Here is a 20,261-nt window from a genome sequence, read left to right as displayed (position 1 = left end):
ATTCTATGTGAAAAGGCAATTCAGTTTAATGAAAATCTTGGAGGGCCATCAAATTTTAAAGCAAGCATGAGCTGGTTAAAATTCCTTAAGTCCAGGTATGACATTCATGAGTTTCATATACAAAGAGAACAAGTATCTGCTGATTCTTCAGTAGCTGATACATTCACAATCAATCTAATGGGCATAGTGATCTATGAGGATTATGCTCTTGAAAATGTTTACAGTGCTGACAAAACTGCGCTCATTTGGAAAGCTTTGTCAAGAACAAGAGTGGTTACATGTTATACATTAGGAGAACCCGATCATAAAATAAGCAGTATCATATTACTGCTTTATCTTGTCCTAATGCTATTGGTAGCCACCAATTACCTATGCTTTTCATTGGTAAAAGTAAGGAATCATGTTGTTACAGAAATGTTGGTATGTCTGAGTTACTTATGTTTAAAATCACAAAAGAGCACCTGGATGGATAGTATTTTCATGGAATTGTTTATGGAAGTTTCTGTACCCTCTGTAATAGCTCATCAGTTAAAGAATGAAAAGCTCATTAGTTAAAGAATAGCTACAGGGAGAAAACTTTACTGCTCCTTGATAATGGATCAACTTTGTCATCATGTGTCATTTTAAATGAAAAAGACAGTTCATAAAAGTAATGTTTCTTCCAGTTAACATAACATTGTTACTATAGCCCATGTTCAAGATGTTACTGAGACTTTCAAACGATATTACAGAAGAGAATTCTCACATACATTATTGTGAGAAAGAGAGAAGAAGGGAGAAGAAAATATGTTAAGAAATCATAAAAGATTTCATTTGGAAAATGTACATGAGTGGAGCAGCATCGGATAAAGTAAAGGAACAGAATTTTTATAAAGCCTAGAATAAATTTTGGGTAAGGCAGAAAGTTTTCAAAGTCTAATTGAAAATGGCAAAGAAAAAGACACATCCAAAGTGCTCAGTATGCTAAAAGAACTCAACTGCCATGAATGTGATGAAGAAGACATTGAAGAATGGATGAGTGTTGATGATGCAGGATACAAAATTGTAAACATCATCAGTAACAAGTTGTCACTGATAAAGCTGATGCCACTGGTGTTTCATCAACAAGTGGTTCAAGAAAGGAAGATGAAAATACACCAGCTGCTTCTGAAGCTTTTGCCTGTATAGATACTGCATTCAATGGTTTTATTTCTTTTCAAAATGCTTAAAGTCCATATCATGCATATGCGATCTTAGGCCTAATTTTATGGGTATACAGGTTTTGAGTTTTAAGGGTATTTCAAGTGTATTATGTTAGTATATTAATAGTATGCACATGAATTAGTGTTCCACATAAATTTAGTGACTCTTGTGATCTGCAGTTAATATAATATTACTGTTGTTGTCTCAATAAATTTTGTAAAAAGATTGTAAACAACCACAAGCAAGAAGTGTTTGAGCTGTCATAGGAAAGGTAGTTCTGTGGTTCTATGCAGCTGTTGTGACAGATGGTTACATGGGAAAGAATGTAGTGGCAGGGGAATTTGGGAAGTAAATGGATCCCTTCCATGGTATTGCGAAGTATGTTCAAGGGATAGGAAAATAGCTGAACAGGGAGGGAAAATTAGGGCACTTAAGGCTGAAGTGGATAGTTCTAGGGAGGAACTGATGAGGCTAAGGGGGGAGAAGGGTGAACAGGTGGGAAGTGGTAGCAAGGAACAGAGGCCACAGAAAGAGAACAGTATCTGACAGTTTCATTATTGGCACAAACAACAGATTCACCTTGCTACCTCGGTTAACTAAGGAAGAGGCTCAAGTAGATGTAAATGTAGTTAATACTCAATAGTCTTTCTCCAGAAAGCCAACTATTTCAAAAAAAGTAGAAAGTAGGAGGAAAGTTTTGTTTTTAGATAGTAGCTATGGAAGAGGTGAGGACCAGATCTTGAAGGAAAAATTAGGTAACAGGTACATTGTCACAAGTTTTTTTTCAAACCCAGTGCATGGCCTAACCAAGTGATAGAGCATGTAAGATGATTGTGCAAGGGTATTACAAAGCAGTGTTTTGATAGTGGGTGGAGCAGGAATGTGACCTGGTAAAAATAGCAGCTGCAACAAACTATACAAATGTTGGCTCGGCTCCCACTTTCATGCAGTATTATTGGCCCCAATTGAACAGCTCTCTCAGGAGGGTCAATATGGAGTTAGATCAGTCACTTCGGGCATTTACTTTGTCAGGCATTGGTTTGGTTGCTGTTGGTACTATTGATAGGTGGGACTTCACAAGGCATGGTCTACATCTCAGTAGGAAAGGGAAGGGTAAATTGGCCAGGATAAAAGCAAAATCTTTAAGGGAAGGAGGGGGAGGGAGCACTGAAACTCATGGGAGTGCCTCTGGCTGAGATCAGCATCGAATGGTTCAACATTGAATGAAATTAGGCTTAATGAGAAGCTCAGGCTGGCAGTTACTAGACATGTTAAAGTATTACATGACTCTCATAAAAGTATACTGAGAAATAAGGTTAGTATATCATAGGATTTTCACAAAAGTACAGTGTAAATTAATGTTAGTACTGTGCGTCAGAATATCAGGGGATTAAAAACAATGTAGATTAGCTTCTTGTTTGTTTAGAAGATTTAGAAACTCAGGGTGGAATAGATGTGCTATGCCTGTCTGAACATCATATAGTCATAGATATTGAAGAGGTAAATGTAAGTGAATATAAGCTTACAGCACATGTAAGTACAGACACTATGGAGAGTGGGCAAGTTGCCACATATGTTATAATTTATCATACTGTGAAACATTTATAGAAACTAAAAAAAATTGTTTAAAGCAACATATAGAAGCACGTGCTTGAGAGCTTGAGCATAGGACCGCACTGGGAATTTTTTGGCTATTTCAGAAACACTTGGATTCTTTGTTGTACCATCTGTCAGAGAGAGGGAAGCTAATTATTCTTTGTGGGGATTTCAGTGTAGATTTTCTGAAAGAGTCTGATAAAAAGAATGACCTTGATGTATTACTTTTTTCTTTCAATTTGACATCAGTTGTTGATTTTCCCTCTTGGGTAGTACAGGAAAGCAGCACACTGATAGATAATGTTTTAATAGACCAAGATAAATTTAATCAAATAAAAACTTTCCCTGTTAAGAATGGTCTTTCTGATCATGATGCACAGCTAGTTACAGTATATGACATAGCCCCATACAGTCCTCCAAAATAGAGTGTTTAGTTAATGATTTAAAAATTGCAAATTTTAGGAAAAGCTTGCAACATTTAGACTGGGATGTGGTGTACAGGAAACCTGATGCTAATTTAAATTTTAACCTGTTCCATGATACCTTCGCAAGTATATTTGAAAACAGTTTGCCTAAGAAAACAGTGAAACATAATTGTAAGAAACCATCTAAAAAGCCATAACTTACTAAAGGAATAATTATGTCTTGTAAACAGAAAAGGGAAATGTGTCTTATAGCTAGAAACAGTAATGATCCAGAAATAGTTTAACATTATAAAAACTATTGCACTCTATTAAGAAATGTTATTAAACAGTCCAGAAGTGTGTCCAATATGTCTGATATTAGAACCTCTAATAATAAAATTAAAACACTTTGGAATATTGTTAAAAGGGAAACAGGGCAAGCAAGAGCACTGGAAGACTGTTTTTCCATCAAACTCAATGAAAGATTTGTTAACAAAAAGTTAGAAGTAGAAAATATTTTTAATAATCATATTTTTAAGTTTTGTAGAGAAAAGAGGGACCATCTGTACATTACAGGCAATAACTATACAATTTCATAAAACTGAAATTCAGTCCATCTCTCCTACTGAAATTAGGAAAATAATGAATTCACTCAAAAGTAAAAGCTCACATGAAATTGACATAATTCCCCACAGGGTACCAAAGAGACTGAAATATGCTATTGTTAAACCATTGCATAAAAAGGGGGATAGGTCTGGTGCTGACAACTACTCTTCAATCTCACTTCTGACAGCTTTATCCAAAATTCAAGAGCAGCTACATATATTTGTAAAAATGAAATACTAACAAAATGTCAGTGTGGTTTTCAGAAAGGCTTTTCAAGAGAAAATGCTATATATGATTCCACAGATCCAATATTATATGCTTTGAATAACTTAACATCACTCATTTGGATTTTTGTGTGATTTGTTAAAGGCTTTTGACTGTGTGTATCATGAAAGTCTTCTAGATAAGCTTAAATGTTGTGGCATGACTGTGACAGTGTAGAAATGGTTTAATTTGTATTTAACTGGAAGCATACAGAAGGTGTAAATTAACAGTACAGACAGTCTGAAAAAAATCAGCAGAATTCTCTAACTAGGAAGTTATCAAGATTGTTGCCCCTTGGGGTTCAATCTTTGGCCCATTATTGTTCCAAATATATATTAATGACTTGCCACTCAATATTCATTAAGTTGTAAAGCTAGTTCTTTTTGTTGATGATACAGGTATTTAACCACACCCAACAAACAGGAATTAACTGAGAAAATTGTGAATAATGTCTTTCAGAAAATTATTAAGTGGTTCTTTACAAATGGACTCTCTCTAAATTTTGAGGAAACACAGTCTATACAGGTGTGGACAGTAAATAGCCTAACACCATTGATAAATATAGACTTCAAACAGAAGTCTGTTGCTAAGGCTGAATATTCAAAATTTCTGGGTGTGTGAACTGATGAGAAATTGAGTTGGTAGAAACACATTGATGATCCACTGAAATGTTTTATTTCAGCTACTTATTCTATATGGTTATTGCAAATTTTGACAATAAACATATCAGTAATGTAGTCTATTATACCTGTTTTCATTCACTGGTCACATATGGCATCATATTTTTGGATTATTCATCATTAAGAGAAAAAGTGTTAATTGCACAAAAATGTGTAATCAGAATAGTAGCTGGAGCCCATTCAAGATCACCTTGAAGACGTTTGCTTAAGGAACTTGGGATATTCGCGGTACCCTCAGTATACATATATTTACTTACGACATTTGTTATTGACAACCCATCTCAGTTCAAAAATAACAGTAAAGTGCATAGCTGCAACACTAGAATAAAAGATGATCTTCACTATTCTGGGTTAAATCTGAATTTGGCACAGAGAGAGGTGAATTATGCTGCCACAAAAGTCTTTGGTCATTTACTAAATAGGATTAAAAATCTGACAGATATCCAACCAGCATTTAAAAACAAAAGAAAAGAATTTCTGAATGTCAACTCCTTCTACTCAGTAGATGAATTTTTAGATATGAAGTAGCAATTGTAAAAAATAAATAAAGAAAGAAAGAAATTTAATTATATCATGTAAGAATCCTTATGGTAAACAGACATGTTCTACATCATTGGAAAATGTCATATTTATGATTTATGGAACAAATATTAATGTAATGTAATGAAGCACAAGGTGAAAGGACTGAAATGAGATATCTGCCCTGAAGAGTGTGCATGACTTAGCTACACATAAGTGTGTAGGCTTGCTTGGACAAGCGAAAATTAAGGATTTTTTAAGCATTAATTCTGTAAAAATATACCTGTAAAATCCATATGTACGACACATTATTTTGTTTACTAGGCTATACTATGTACATTCCAACTGCACTTGCGTTTGTAACAGTAAAAGAGATTCAATATATAATAAATATACATAATTTTTATTGATAAATTGGTAAATATGATTATACAGTTTGATTATCCAAATAAACACGTTTTTTGAACATCCACACACCCAAGTTAGTTCTGGTAATTGTTGGTGTACTGTAAATAAAAAGCTCTGAGAGAACAGGGATGTATGAAATGAGCATTTCCACAGACCGTAGCAGATTCTGTTACACAAACCCACAGAAAATCTCCATTCTAAATAGAAGCGAACCAGACACTAGAACAGCATATAAAGGTGGAACACATATTTAATTTTGACCTTATGGTGATTGGGGAGGAAGAGGAGTAGGAGATATTGAGATGAAAGGAGAATCATCATCATGTATAAATAAAGTAACTTAATGTGCTGCCCGCCATGTAATCATGAAATGAGGGATAAAACCAGTATCGGAGTGAAGCCAAATGTTCCAGGAGAGTTTAATTAAGCATTCTGTTGGGATCAGTGTGTTAGAAAACTTAATGAACATGGGTGAAGCTTCCAATTTAAGCTCTACTTATGAACTGTTATTTACCCTATTAGGATTTCACTGATCCTCGCAGTAATCATACATCTTCCACAATAAGGAAGTTAGGGTATTAAAGCACACATCAGAGAGCACAGAATGTATGGAGAATTGAAATAAAGTGCAAATAGTGGCACAATAACAGTTACTCAGTCTCTGACAGAAGTCTTGATAGAGAAGACATGTGAGGTTATTTTTACCATAACATGATAAAGATGTTTACATAATGAGCAAAATATTGTGTACAGGGTGATATTTTTGCACCATGTACAAACTATAGGGACTGACTGATGAGAGGATATGGAACAAAAAAGGTCTAATCGACTTATGTCTGGAAATGCATGCTTTCCATGCTAGAGGCCATTTATTCAGTCATACTTTGTTACAGAGGCTGCAGTCAATTACATGCTGTACCATGCAGCCACAGTTACAGTATGTGCTGAAAATGGTTTCCATGTGTATATGCACCAGTTCAATATCACAAATTCACATCAGTCAGGCTACATCCAACCAGAGTCAAAGCCAGCATGAACACACTGCTCCAGTGTCTCCACATCTGGAATGTGTTATACATACATGATACTTTTGAGATGGCCCCATAACCAGTGAATGAGCAGGCTATGCAACTGGACCCCCTCATCCAATTGATTGACCAGGGAACACACGATTAAGATGTGCCCAGAAATTAATGGTGAACTGGGCTGGAGCACCATCATGGAGCAGCCACATAACCCTTTGAATCTTTACTGGCAGCAGGAGAGGCAAAGCCACCCACAAGAAACGCCAATAGTTCGAGTCTGTTAGGTGACATGGAAGGAAGACAGGTCCCAAAATACAGTCGCCAGTTATCCCAGCCCACAAATTCTGGCTGCACTGGTGCTAATGATTCACTGTCACTATACCACAGGAGTTCTGCGTATTATCCCACAGATGACTGTAATGAAAGTGTAAAGGTGGCCTCATCTGTGGATAGGATGATTGGGTAAATGGTCTCTAGTAGGGAAATCTTTCATTTCCAGACATAAATTCATTAGACCTTTTTTGTTCTGTATCCTCTAATTGATCAGTCCATAGAGGCTGTACATGGTGGAAAAAATCCCACTGTATAGCTGCGAAATTATCTTCCTGGCCAGCTGTCTGGAAATGTGTGTTTTACATTCTATTTAGGTCATCACACACACACACACACACACACACACACACACACACACAATGAAGAGCATTGCTTGTCTAGTAGTAATACAATGAAATAAATTAGACTGAAATGGATATCAGGTATTGTGGCTCTGTATATGTAATACTTTCCTGCAACAGATAGTGTCATCCAGTCCACATGTTTTTCTGTTTTACCATGTAAATTCAATGAAGGCAGAGAAAACACCAAAGGGCTTCCATAGATATTCTTCGTATATAGGATTGATATCCAATGGTTATTATAAAAATTCACGATTTTCTTCACCTGCCCTCCACTTTGTAAGTATTTATAGTTCACATGCTTAGTTATCTACACAGTAAAGTGACATTAATGTGGCCACTGCCTACATTCAGTATCAGCATTCAACAAATACTCAGATAACGCAGGCTGCAGCACTAGCAGTGGAGGGTACATAAAGCATGTCGAGAGGACAAGGAAGACAGTGCAATCATTATATAATATGGAACCAGAACGATTTATCTAATGGCCAAAAGGGCATCATCATGGGCTTTCAGACCAAGGGTGAAAGCATTCTGAACTGGCTAGGCTTGTAAACTTTTTGCATGCTGCCATGGCCAAAGTAGGCCTATACTCTGCATGGTAAAGTGGTGCCATCAAAAACTGGTGCTGAGGCAACTGTGATGCACCACAGACCATAGATAACACAGGCCAATGATGGAAAAACTTTTTTGCTGAAAATATCTTATATTTTTTAGGGTGAGAAATCCAAATATGATACCATTTCTTCACATTTTACAGATACATTTATTAAATTAAGCGAATTTTTAAAGAATTTAACAGCTTTTATTTAGTTAAAATAATTTAAAAATGAGGTGTAATGAATGTAGATGACGTTGGTAACACTGTTGAAAAACATTTGCTGGCAAAAAAGGTCGATTCTATTGTTATGTTAACATATGGTGTTTTGTTTACTGTCAACCTAACCTCATTGTCTTGACATTGTGGTTGTAAAAACTCTGTGGACAGTTTTTGCTGTATTTGTGGTGAATTTGCAATTAAAAAACGCCAAAGAAGTACTACTAAACTAAAAGAAGTCATCTTTGTCAGACCTGACATTAGAAAATTGATGTTTGATGTTAACTTTGAATCCACAATGACCTTAAATGAGAAAGAAGCATGGGTATCATTCAAGAAAGTTCTTAGGACATGAAAAAGACCCAGAATATGTTCCTATTATAGCTACAATGTTAAAGAAGCTTAAAACTTTAGGATGTTTAATGAGCCTGAAAGTTCACTTTTTGAACAGTCGCCTTGATTACTTCCTGGACAGTATAGGAGATGTTAGTGTGGAGCAAGGAAAACGATTTCAACAGGACATTAAATTGATGGAAAAACTCATGATGGGGGACTGCTGTTGGTCATTTCACTGAGAAGTTCAGCATCGAAAAAGCTACGCAAGAAGCTTCAATGAAAAATGAGAAAGAAAATACAAACCAATTCCAGCTGACAATTGAAATCTCTATTAACACATATCATTGTTTTAAGTAGCTTACTGTAAATACAAACCATGCTTATATTGTAATAAAGTGTTTCATTAATTTCCTCATTTACCTATAGCATAGGATTTTTATACTATATAATAACAATCATATTGCTCGAAAACTATGCATGATACAAAGACCTAAGGCTAGATTTGGATTCAGCTCATAAAAATCTATAAAGATCAGCTATAAAACTACAAAAAGTTTTTCAAAAAAAAATTTTCATTGGCCTGTGTAATATGGGGGAACAATGGCTGCAGAGACGTGTATGGGCAAATAGCCATGTCACTCTTGAGCAATTGACTACCCAGATGAGCCAAGGGACTAACAATAGTATCTCTTCAAAGATTGTTCAGAGATAGTTGCTGCATATGGATCTCTGCAGCAGGTGCCTGGTTAAAGCACCCATACTGAGTGCTGTTCATTGGTAACAAAGGCAGGAATTTGCATCCAGTACCGCAACTGGGTGTCCACCGGGTGGTGACAGGTGGCCTTTTCAGATGAATCATGTTTTATGCTCCATGGCAGATGGCCGTTGGTGTGTATGGTGTGAAATATCTGAAAGCATATATTCTGCAGCAATTGTTGGAAGGTTGGAGGGAGCATTATGTTTTGGGGAATGTTTTGTGGCATTATCTAGGTGATATTATGATTCTGGAGGCCACATTGGATCAACACAAGTATGTATCAGACATTGTGGACCATGTCCATCACTTGTGCAGTTTGTTTGTCCTCAGTACAATGGCATCTCCTAGCAGCACAATGCAATGTGTCACATGGCTCACAATGCAAATGCCTGGTTTGAAGGGTTGTAGGATGAGTTTACTGTGCTACCGTGGCCACCAAACTCCCTGAATTTAAAGCTAATTGAGAGTCCTTGGGACCACCTTGATCAGGCTGTATGTCCCACAGACCCTTAACCAAGAAATATAGCACAGCTGGCCACAGCACTGAAATTGGCACGGCTCCACATCCCTGTTGGTACCTTCCAGAACCTTGATGATTCTCTTCCTGCACGTCTCACAGTGGTCCGCTCTGCAAAAGGCTATTGTTCAGGCTTTGGCAGGTGTTTCAATTAATGTGGCTGGACAGTGTATTTCTCCCATGTAACCTGCCAGTGTGGTATTGTTTTTAGAATCCTAATTTTTTGGCAGAGAACTTCCTGATTTCATTTTCAAATCCTCACATATGGTACAACATGCTCTTCTTTTCAGTGTGTGTAAACAGTAAACATGTATAAGTTTTATATTTTTTTCCTGAAATCTCTCATTTGTTAAATAACTCTGGCTTACTTCCAAAAAGGTTAAATAGCTTGAGACATGTTGTTCTGTGTTGACACTCTTATTCATAAGTCCTCTTTCTGTATGCACTATAGCATCCCCTTTACTAACAATAAATTTTTGCACCATTTGGTCAAATATGGTACAGAGAATTATGTGCTAGTAGCAGGCCTTTATTATTACAGTAATCGTTTTAATTTGTCAGCACATTTTTAATTGCATTTAATGTGGAAGAGTTTGCACTGAGTGATGTAGTTGCATCTGCATGTATGAATGTATGGATTATTATTGCTTGAAATTATCATCATACTGCTGCATTACATCAGTAAAGCATATTATTTAATTATATGTAAGTAAATAAATCTGTTGCATTTATATAAAAAATTATTATTTAGTATAATTGTCACACAGGTAAGCTACATCATGTATTCTTCCAAATGTAAAATGCAATAGAATTTGTTATAATTATTTCAGTGTGCAGGCTATGGTCATGAATGACAAGTGTTCACTTTTTTATGTTTGTAATGTCTTCTTTTGGTACATAAATGTGCTTTATGCATGGATTTAATTCTCATAAATGTCCTTATTATTACTGTTGTTATCATTACTGATATTATTGATTTAGTCTGCAGCCTTAGCAAGTGTGCTCATGGAAATATTTTGATGTATCACTCGTATTTCAGCTGAACCTCCCCTCCACCCTCTGCACCCTATCCCAACCTACCACACCTCAGCCCCGCACTCTGCTCCAACAAAACAGAGGTACAACTCTGTAACACCCACTTTTGAAATATTGCCATCATTTATGCTTATTCACATGAATGAAAACTTACTGAAGCCCAGTGTTATGATCGTAAAATAAAGAGAATACATGGTACTGTTCCTAAATGTAGCATTTCATTTACACATCCAACAAAGTTACATTCCATTGTTGTGGCAAACATTAATGTTAGTGCAGTTTAGATGCCGTCAGAGATCTTGGGTCTACCTGTGTATTATGTTAATTACTCTTTACCTTTTCCAGTCACTGCTCTCAAACTTCCATGTTATTACTTAATTATTAACAAACTGTTCCTGATATAGATTCCATAACTTTTCTATTGAACTTACATTCTTCATCTTGACATTATTTACATTTAATGGCAATGTGATTTAATTTATTGAGGTCCTTTAAGTCTAGAGACAAACTCAGTTGTTTATCTTTCCAGCAAATCTTCTATCATGATGTGCCCTCCTTTGTAAACAGATAATAGAGTGGTACACTCTCATTCATGAGGAACCATTCCTTCATCAAGACAAAAAAGAAGCTTTCGATAAATATTGCATCATGATCTTTCTTTTTAATTTCCTTCGTAGGGCAATTAATATTCATATCATGTCAATATTAAGTGACCACATAAGCCATACAATTGATAATAATAATAATATTGTCAGTAATGATTGGAAGAAATATTTCTCTCTGTTTCCTAAGCTTAAACAATGACCTCTAGTTATCTTTTACAAACATATGAAAATGTCATTCTTCCTTTGACCTCTCAGCGGAATGATACATTCCCTTTTGGTAAAAAGGCTATGGCAAAGTCCATTTTCCTATTATCACCCTTGTCCAAGAAGTCAAAATACTGCAGAATCAGTGTTTATTTTTTAACAGAGAGAGAGAGAAAAAAGGTAGACGTTTAATGTGAGAAGTTTTTTCAAAAGAGTGCTTAAACTGATTAATTTGAAGTGCTAATTCTGTGGAAGCCAGAATCTTGGGCTCAAGTTTTGTCCCATCAACAAAATTAAACTATCGCAACTGATCAATACAGTGAATACATCACTATGACTAACATTTTGTTGCAAAAAGAAACTCAAAAATGTGCTAAGGTTTTTCTTTCCATAATTCTTTCTGTGGATATTAATTCTGGTTGGTTAACAGGAAAGATTCTGCAGATGTTTCAAGAAAAGGTGAGGAGTAGTAGCAGGCTGAAGCTGGAAGCCAGTGCGTGAAGGATTTCTTAAACTGCTCTGTTATAAAAACTCTGTCTATGAAAGGCAGGTTCAGATACTGGTGTTACTAGCATGTGGATTAAACCTGTCATGAATGTTCAGTTACAAAAAACAGTCATCAGTTTTACTTGCCCATTGAAGTGTCTCTTATTTTGCTCATCTCTGTATGTCATTGCTACTAGATTTCTTTCAAAATAGTATCTTATCATTTTCTTAGCCTGCTACTTTCTCTCTTCAGTATGTATAACATCTCATCATCTTCTCTCTGTGTTTTCCATGTCTGCATCATTCCCTTTTTAGTGTTTTACTTTATGTACTTATTGAGATGATTGTAGTCTTAGACAATAGTTTCAAAAGTAATTTCATCTCAGTCACACCTAAGGTATCATTGAAAACAAACATTTTTATCAGGTCATGCAAATGTAGTAACTAATGACTGGATAAAGCCATATTGGCACTTTTACTATTTTTTCTGATTCCAACATTTCAACTTTTGTTCCAGACAAAGGTGCATAAAAATCTCTCTTTTCTTGTGTTCTTGTACTTATTATCTAAAGGAATACTAACACTCTTGCCTGTTTGCTAGGATTTACTGTGTTATTACTCTTTGAGTTTCTACCACATCTTACACTAGCGGATTTAAAAAATTGTGCTTCTTGTAGTTTTTGCTTCTAATGAATGCAACATTCTTTTTATTCATGTGCATTTCATATTTTCACTCATAATTCATCATAAAGTTCAATCTGCTATTTTAAGTCGATAACACCCAACACTAATTTAGAAGCAGATTTTTGAAATCTGCAGAATTAATGTGATGTTACATAATTTTGTAATATGTATGAATCCTACTTCTTTATTCCATCTGAGGATCTTATATACTTCTGACAACAGTTGACTGGTTGGACTTATTTGTGATCATGATTCTGTTTTAGTATTGATGTGAAAGTGAGCATTCTATCTGTCGTAATTCTTCAGTCCAACTCACTGTTCCCAGTTCATCTTTAATGTTTTATCAAATATATATTTCAACAATTTGGCTAACCTCTTCTCTAGTTTGTAGTACTTACATGTGTTCTCTAATGCTGTTTTGCTCCACATCACCTTCTTCTTCTTCCCCTGAAAGCACACATATCTTATGCATTTTCTGCTGTGTTATTTTTTATACATAAACAACCACTGTTGCTATATTTAATATACTTTGCCTAAAATATAAATTTGTGGCAGATAATAATTACTTTCTCGTATATAGTCAAGGACATTCTTTGATAGTCCAATTCTTGTATTTGCAAGTTGTTATTTTCTTCACAAAGAGCAGTGGTTCACTGATGAAAAAACTTCATATTAATGATAAATTCATAATATGTATTGTGGGGTAGAAATGGGTACTTGTTGCTAACTTGTTATTCTACAATATGAATGGGGTGGGGGGTGGTGGGGCATGTTGCAGTCTCCCGAGAGGCAGTTTAGCTCTGAATCACGTCGCAGTAAGAGTTTTGAAGAAAGGGAAGAAGAATACGAAAAAGCAAGGAAAAGGATATTTCACACTAATGTGAGTACTTGCAGACTGGTGTGTATGTTCCATTGACTCACTTTGTTGAAGCTGACGTACTGAATAATGCATGTATTGCATGGCAGCTGCACAGTGTATTGTGATGCATTTTCCAAACTTTGTGATGCCCCTTTTAAAGCACCTTATGACTAACCCATAATTTTCAGATGTAGCTCTTCATAATTAATACCAACATATGTCACTGAAACTAGTTAAATTTCCACATAAAAAGAATGAAGTAACATCTTAATCCTGAACACTCGCTAACACTACATATTTATTTTGAAAGCTAAAGTTTAAGAATTTCAACTCCAAGTACCATATTAGATTAAAAAAAACACAGTCACTGTTAAAGGAATTGAAAACTGTAGATAGTAGTTTGGAAATAAGTAGTCACGGTATTTGTCTTCTGCTCTTTATCTAACTATACAAAAGAACTAAAACCAGGCCTCCAGATATTAACCTGCCCAGATAAGCTGTTTCTACTAATTAGATAAAAGAGTTAACACATATAAAGTTTTCACTTTAATGTTTGTATTAACTTTAAATTAATTTTCAGTTTTTTCTCTATTTATTCAGTATTTTGTGAATAATTTTAAAATTACTGTATCTGTCAGTTTTCATATTGTAATACAACTTATTATAATAATTAGTACAAGGTATATCCCAAGGGAAAGGTAAATCCTCCTAAAGGGCATGAAATCAGTCATTTAAAATCAAATAATCATTCAAAATGAGACTTTTGAATGGCCTCCAGCACTCTAAGGCAAACACAGAAGAGATTGCACACCAATTGTTGAGACATTAAATATGAAACCAAGACTGACAGGCACTGGATATGAAACTTTCAGACATCTTAAGTGGTTTATTAATCTGTAAAAATAGATCTGAAGTTCTGAAGATCTAGCCTTTCTGTAATTCTACTTATATAGTTAAGGTCAAAAACACTGATTAGGTATTACGTGAGCCAGCTTTACCTGCAAAATAATGAGGATTATATGGATTTTCCAAGTATTTGCACTATGTAACTTCTTCAGGTGCATAATGTGAAATAGTGAGCCTCTGTAAATGTCTTTACATTGGCTGATTTTGTGCCAGCAGAAATTCATTAATAGTTACTTGAAGGGTATAAAGAATCTCCTCCTTCAGTTTTGACAGTAAACAAAATGAGCAACATATTTCAGATGTTTTCACATATACCTTGAAGATGACAAACATAAAGGTCATCCAAAAACAGTAATGAAAGGTGAACATATTGTGAAAGTATCCAACAAGATGTTAGATGTCTTGAAGGTCACGCATATGAAGTACATCCAAAAAATAGCAATGAAAGATGAACATATCAAGAAAGTATCCAATACAACGTTAGATAACGAGAATTTAAAGACCTATGAAACATTAGTTGCCATATATCAGAAAAATTAGTCTAGTAAATTTTACATGGGATTTAGCAATTACAAAGTTCTGTGCAAGATGTGTGAGACACTGTTGACCAGTAACCAAAAACAAATGTGAAAATGAATTAGTCAGCAGTGATTCACCAGCTTTAAAAAGAATCCAAATAATGTAATCTAACTTGTTACTGTGGATGGAACATACTAATCAGCTCTCAAAGCAGTAAGTGGAAGCTGGTTGAACCTCCGCCATAGTAGGTGAAGGAGAGTCAGTAAGGTTATGGGTAGTGTGTTTTTTAATTGATAAAATATTAATCTCATAGATTATTTCAAAATTGGTAAAACGTTAACTGGTGAGTGCTTTGAGAGCCTTCTGGACTCATTGAATGAAAAAACAGAGGCCATTTTGATTGGAAAAGAAAAAATTGTCTTTCATCATGTTAGTGCACCTGCCAATAAACCTGATTTGGTAGTGATAAAACTGTGGTAAAAAGTATGAAATATTGGAAGATGCATGCTTTTTGGTAGATTTGTCTCCCTTTGACTTCCATCCAGTCTCACAGAGCAAGAAACTGTTGCGAGCCCAATGAAAAAGATTATAGTAGTTGTAGAGGGATAATTTGTTGATCATCCATAATCTGTGCATGAAATCTATTCACTGAGAAATGTGGACGAATCTCATTTACTAAAATGAGGATATAAGGAAGTGCTTTCCATGTAGAATGTTGTTTTATTGAAAGGCCGATGTCACCATTGTACTTCCTAACTCTCCTAATGAAAGAACTCATTGGAAACCTCATTAAACCATAATGTCAATGTATTATCAGCTATTTATGAGCATGTATGCCTTGTACCAGTTGTTCTCACTCGAGCAACTGGTAACCAGGAACTTACATTCTGTATCATGTACTGTTTACATGAATAAATAGATGCTCATCACAAACAGGATATTTTCACCTATTAGAATGAACTAAAATCAGTTTAAATAGTGACAGTGTTGTGGTGTTCAATTCTCTCTCTACTATTTGAGCTTGATATTGAATTACCTGATATGAACAATCAAGCTTATGACCAAGACAGTATTATATATTATTCAGCTCTTTTGGTGATAGGGATGTTTAGAAAAATTAAGACATATTCTCTGATATTGAAAACATAAAGCTGCAACACATTAATAATTTCTACTGTGGTTGTTTTACTTTGCTATTGAAGCACATTGCATTATTTATATGGTCATCAGGTTACAAAATAAACAGTGTTTTACCAGATTTTCACTGGCTACATTAGAATTAGAAGATTCACACTATTAATATTACTTGTGTTTTTAAACATAAAAAAGTTATGTAATATATTATTAATATTCCTGACAACTGCTCTAAAACAAATACAATTATTTTAAACATATTTCAATGTTTCATTAACAGTCAAACTAGATTCAGCAAAAGTTACGTGGAGATATTCTGTTATTGTGGTTTATAGTTGGTGGAGAACTTTGAGCAAGGGTTAGTCAGCCCACTTATGTTTCTGGTATAATGAAGATGATTTGTGTTCATATTGCTCAATTTTTTATGTTCACTTGGAACAGAATCAGCATATACGTACTTCTCACAAGCACTTACTTTAGTATTAATATGGTAAGATGGAGGTTCATTGGCAGTATGAAAACTGATTTTATATTATTAATGATGTATGGGCCTGTTTATCTGATGTTATAACAGAATATTACAACATACTCATCCATCTTAATAAAATATGTTAGATGAAGAATCAGAGAACATTAATTAGAAACAAAAATCTATGGATTTTCAGTGTGACGGAACATTCACCCACTCTGTTGTATATGTGAGGCAATCTTTTTACAGTGACTGAGTTATTTTAAATTAATTAATTAATCAGCAAAATTGTGAAACATAGTGCATAGTCAGACACAAAAGATAACTGTTAGCTGGTGAAAAAATGACTAAATTTTGTAAAGTTGTAGGCTTTAAAAATTTGTCAGCCTGAAGTAACAGATTCAGTTAAAAGTTTCTTAAAAATTATTCACAGTCACGCACATTTCAATAAAATACTTATGTTTTAAAATGATTAATTTCTTGCCCTTGTGGAAAATTAGGTTTCTTATTGAGAGCTAATGAATACTGAGTTAGTCGATTTTTTAACAAATATGTTATACTTTCATATGTACATAGACCAGTCCGATTACACTTGTAAATCAAAATGGTCATCCCTAGTGTCTGTACAATTTTCTGCCACACTAGAAGTGAACTGATTCCTCAATAGATTAAACCATGAATCCTTGATGCAGAAAGGTTGTCAGCTGCGCACAAGACCTCATTGCTGAATGTAAATATTTTTGTTGTGAGGAAAGAGTTGGGATGAAGGATGAGCCAATATATTTTGTGCTTTGATCAGTGTTAATATGGATGATGGAGTAGTGCCTCATTCTGTCACATAGTGTCAATCTGTACAAGTTTTTGGGTAAAGTGTGGATTTCCACTTTAATACAAAATTAAGGCACTATGTCTACTGGCCATTACCAGATGAATAAGAATAAACTGATAGTCCACTCCATTAAATTTTCTCTGGAATAATATGTTAGCATAAAACAGTCAACAAAGCATATTGTCCTCAGACTGTGTTGAATGCTCCACTCATGAATCATGCAGATGATTGTACTGTCTCTCTGCAAATTTGATTATTATGCCCTTGTTTCCTCTTCACATTTCTCTGGCTTCCTCTTACTCACTATCAATCTTCTTATCACAGTAATGATTTCTTGGCAAGAAATAATTTAAGAAAATACAAAAACACTGATAAAAGGAAAGTAGGGTTTGCAGCTATAACTTCTTTACTCAAGCCCCTCTTGATCTTTTTCATAGTTGAATTCAGCTCATTTCAAACCAACAATGAAACTTAATGAATTAATTTGCAGTCTCATAATAAGAAACAGGTTTTCTCTGTTTTTCCTGAATCTCCTGCCATGCACCACTGTGAGATTTTCAGGAAAACCGTAACCCATTCCTTCTAGGTTCCCACTCAAAGGTGATAGTATGCTGCATATACAGAGTGGGTCACTAAATATTGCCACCTAGAATAACTCTGGAAGTATGGTAGTAGCTGAAAAGTTTGTCAGACAAATGTTGCATGAGACAATGGGGGCCATAATATGACATTGGTTTTTTGTTGCTAGGTGAGGTTGTGTCAGAGATATGAAGGTCAACTTCGTTTTTCTTAAATTGGATGCTATAGTTTGGTACTTATTTTCTGATAGCGACCATCGAAGCAAATCCAATGATGTGTAAGAGTAATGTCTTTGAAGGTCAATGAAGGTCAACGAGGTGGCATGAATGTCCATTTACAGAATTTGTTCAAATTGATGACCACTGGTATCAGTGCAGTGCTACAATTTTCTTATCATGGACTGAGTGGTATTCCTTATCACTTTGGCACTTAACAAAGCACATGCTCTGACAGTTCTCTCTCATGTATCATGCAAATAGTAAATATTTGCCAAATACGGCATATCCATCTAACGTGCCATTGACTTGTAAACACTATTTGACAGTTTCACAATACAACACTAATTGGAATGGTAAGACTAGTATTGCTGAATCAAGCAAATGTGAATGATGTATTCCTTTGAAGAACAAGTCAATATGCTTCTCATTTACAGAGAATGCCAACAAAATTCAGTGAGAGCTAGAGACTTATATGCTGAAAGATATCCTTAATGTACTCACCCTACATGTTGTGCATTTAAATATGTGTATGATAAATTGAGAACAACTGGATCTTTAATGCATTGGAAACATATCTGGCAAAGGAAAATTACTAACAAGGAAACAGAAATTGGTACTCTTGCCACTGTGGTTCAAGATCCTTGTGTTAGCCTGTGTTAAATCACAAGGAAATCACATTCACAAATCATGGAAATGTTAATAAACATAACATGCATTATTGGGCAGCAGAAAATCCATGTTGACTGCAGCAAATTTTTCACCAAAAACTGTGGGTGGTGAATGTATGGTGCGGGATTCTGGAGGGCAGATTTATAGGCGCTTCTTTCTTCAAGGAAATCTTAATGGTTGTAAGTACATCATATTCCTGCAAGAAACATTAGGTCTTTTTTTTTGGAAGAAATACCTTTAGAAACAAGGAACAGAATGTGGTATCAACATGAGGGGTGTCCAGCACATTTCTCGCTGATGGCTAGAAATGAGTTGCAGAGACAATTCCCAAATTGTTGGATTGGATCTGGAGGAGATGTGTTGTAGCCAGTTTGTTTCCAAGGCTTGATGCCTCTGGATTTTTTCTTGTGGGGACTTGTAAAAGTCATTGTTTATAAAGATGTTCCAACTACACCTGATGATATGCGAGAGAGAATTGTCAGAGCATGTGCTTTTATAGCTGCCAAAGTGATAAGGAAAACCACTCAATCCATGATAAGAAGATTGCAGCACTGCATTGATACCTATGGTCATCACTTCGAACACCTTCTGTAAATGGATATTCGTGATACCTTTTTGACATTCATTGACATTCAAAGACCTTACTGTTACACATCAATGCATAGGATTTGTCTTGATAGCTGCTATCAGAAAATAAGTACCAAACTATAGCATCCCATTAAGAGAAAAACAAAGTTGACCTTCATATCTCTGAAGTGACCCCACCTAGTAACAAAAAACTAATGTCATAATACGGTCCCCCCTGTCCCATACATCTTTTGTCCCACAAACTTTTAGCTAAGTTATTCTTGGTGACAATAGTTAGTGACTCACCCTGTATAAAGGCATCACTTTTTCTTAAATATTATAGCTGTAAAAATAAATAATGTCAGACAAGGAAAGGAAAGGATACAAAATCAAAATAATGATAAAAGGAAACAGAATGAATAATGAGGATCAGTGGGAAAATGGCTACCATATACTTTTGATTTCATTTATAGATAATGATCAAAGTAACAAAAACACACATACACTAGAATATAGCTTCTTTGTGAAATTGGGCACCAAAAATTAATACATGCAGTATGACCATTGTTTGTTATATGAAGGAAAAAAGTTATTTTGCAGCACACTAGATAGCATGTTAGTAGTCACTACTCTAACTAACTGCCCACAAAAGAGTTAAAATAGGATACATACCTGATACTTGAAAAGAGAATTTTTTATTGCATAGTTGGAAC

At 35.0% G+C, this 20,261-nt stretch overlaps 1 protein-coding gene across 7 annotated transcripts in view; it reads left to right on the top strand.

The window, feature by feature from the left end:
* The window catches only part of LOC126470165 (cAMP-regulated phosphoprotein 21), a 1,039,480-nt gene that overhangs the window by 794,764 nt on the left and 224,455 nt on the right, over positions 1 to 20,261 (top strand). For 6 of the 7 annotated variants that reach the window (XM_050097798.1, XM_050097794.1, XM_050097797.1 and 3 more), the window contains one exon: positions 13,578 to 13,679. The exons of the other annotated variant lie outside the window; for it this stretch is intronic. In XM_050097798.1, the coding sequence (XP_049953755.1) occupies positions 13,578 to 13,679 (102 nt within the window). The remainder of the gene's footprint in view (positions 1 to 13,577; positions 13,680 to 20,261) is intronic. 7 annotated transcript variants of the gene reach the window in all.

The sequence above is a fragment of the Schistocerca serialis genome, chromosome 3, assembly GCF_023864345.2.
Source record: "Schistocerca serialis cubense isolate TAMUIC-IGC-003099 chromosome 3, iqSchSeri2.2, whole genome shotgun sequence".
Lineage (NCBI taxonomy): Eukaryota > Metazoa > Arthropoda > Insecta > Orthoptera > Acrididae > Schistocerca > Schistocerca serialis.
Note: the sequence above shows the minus strand (reverse complement) of the source record. Positions and strands in the feature narration are given on the sequence as shown.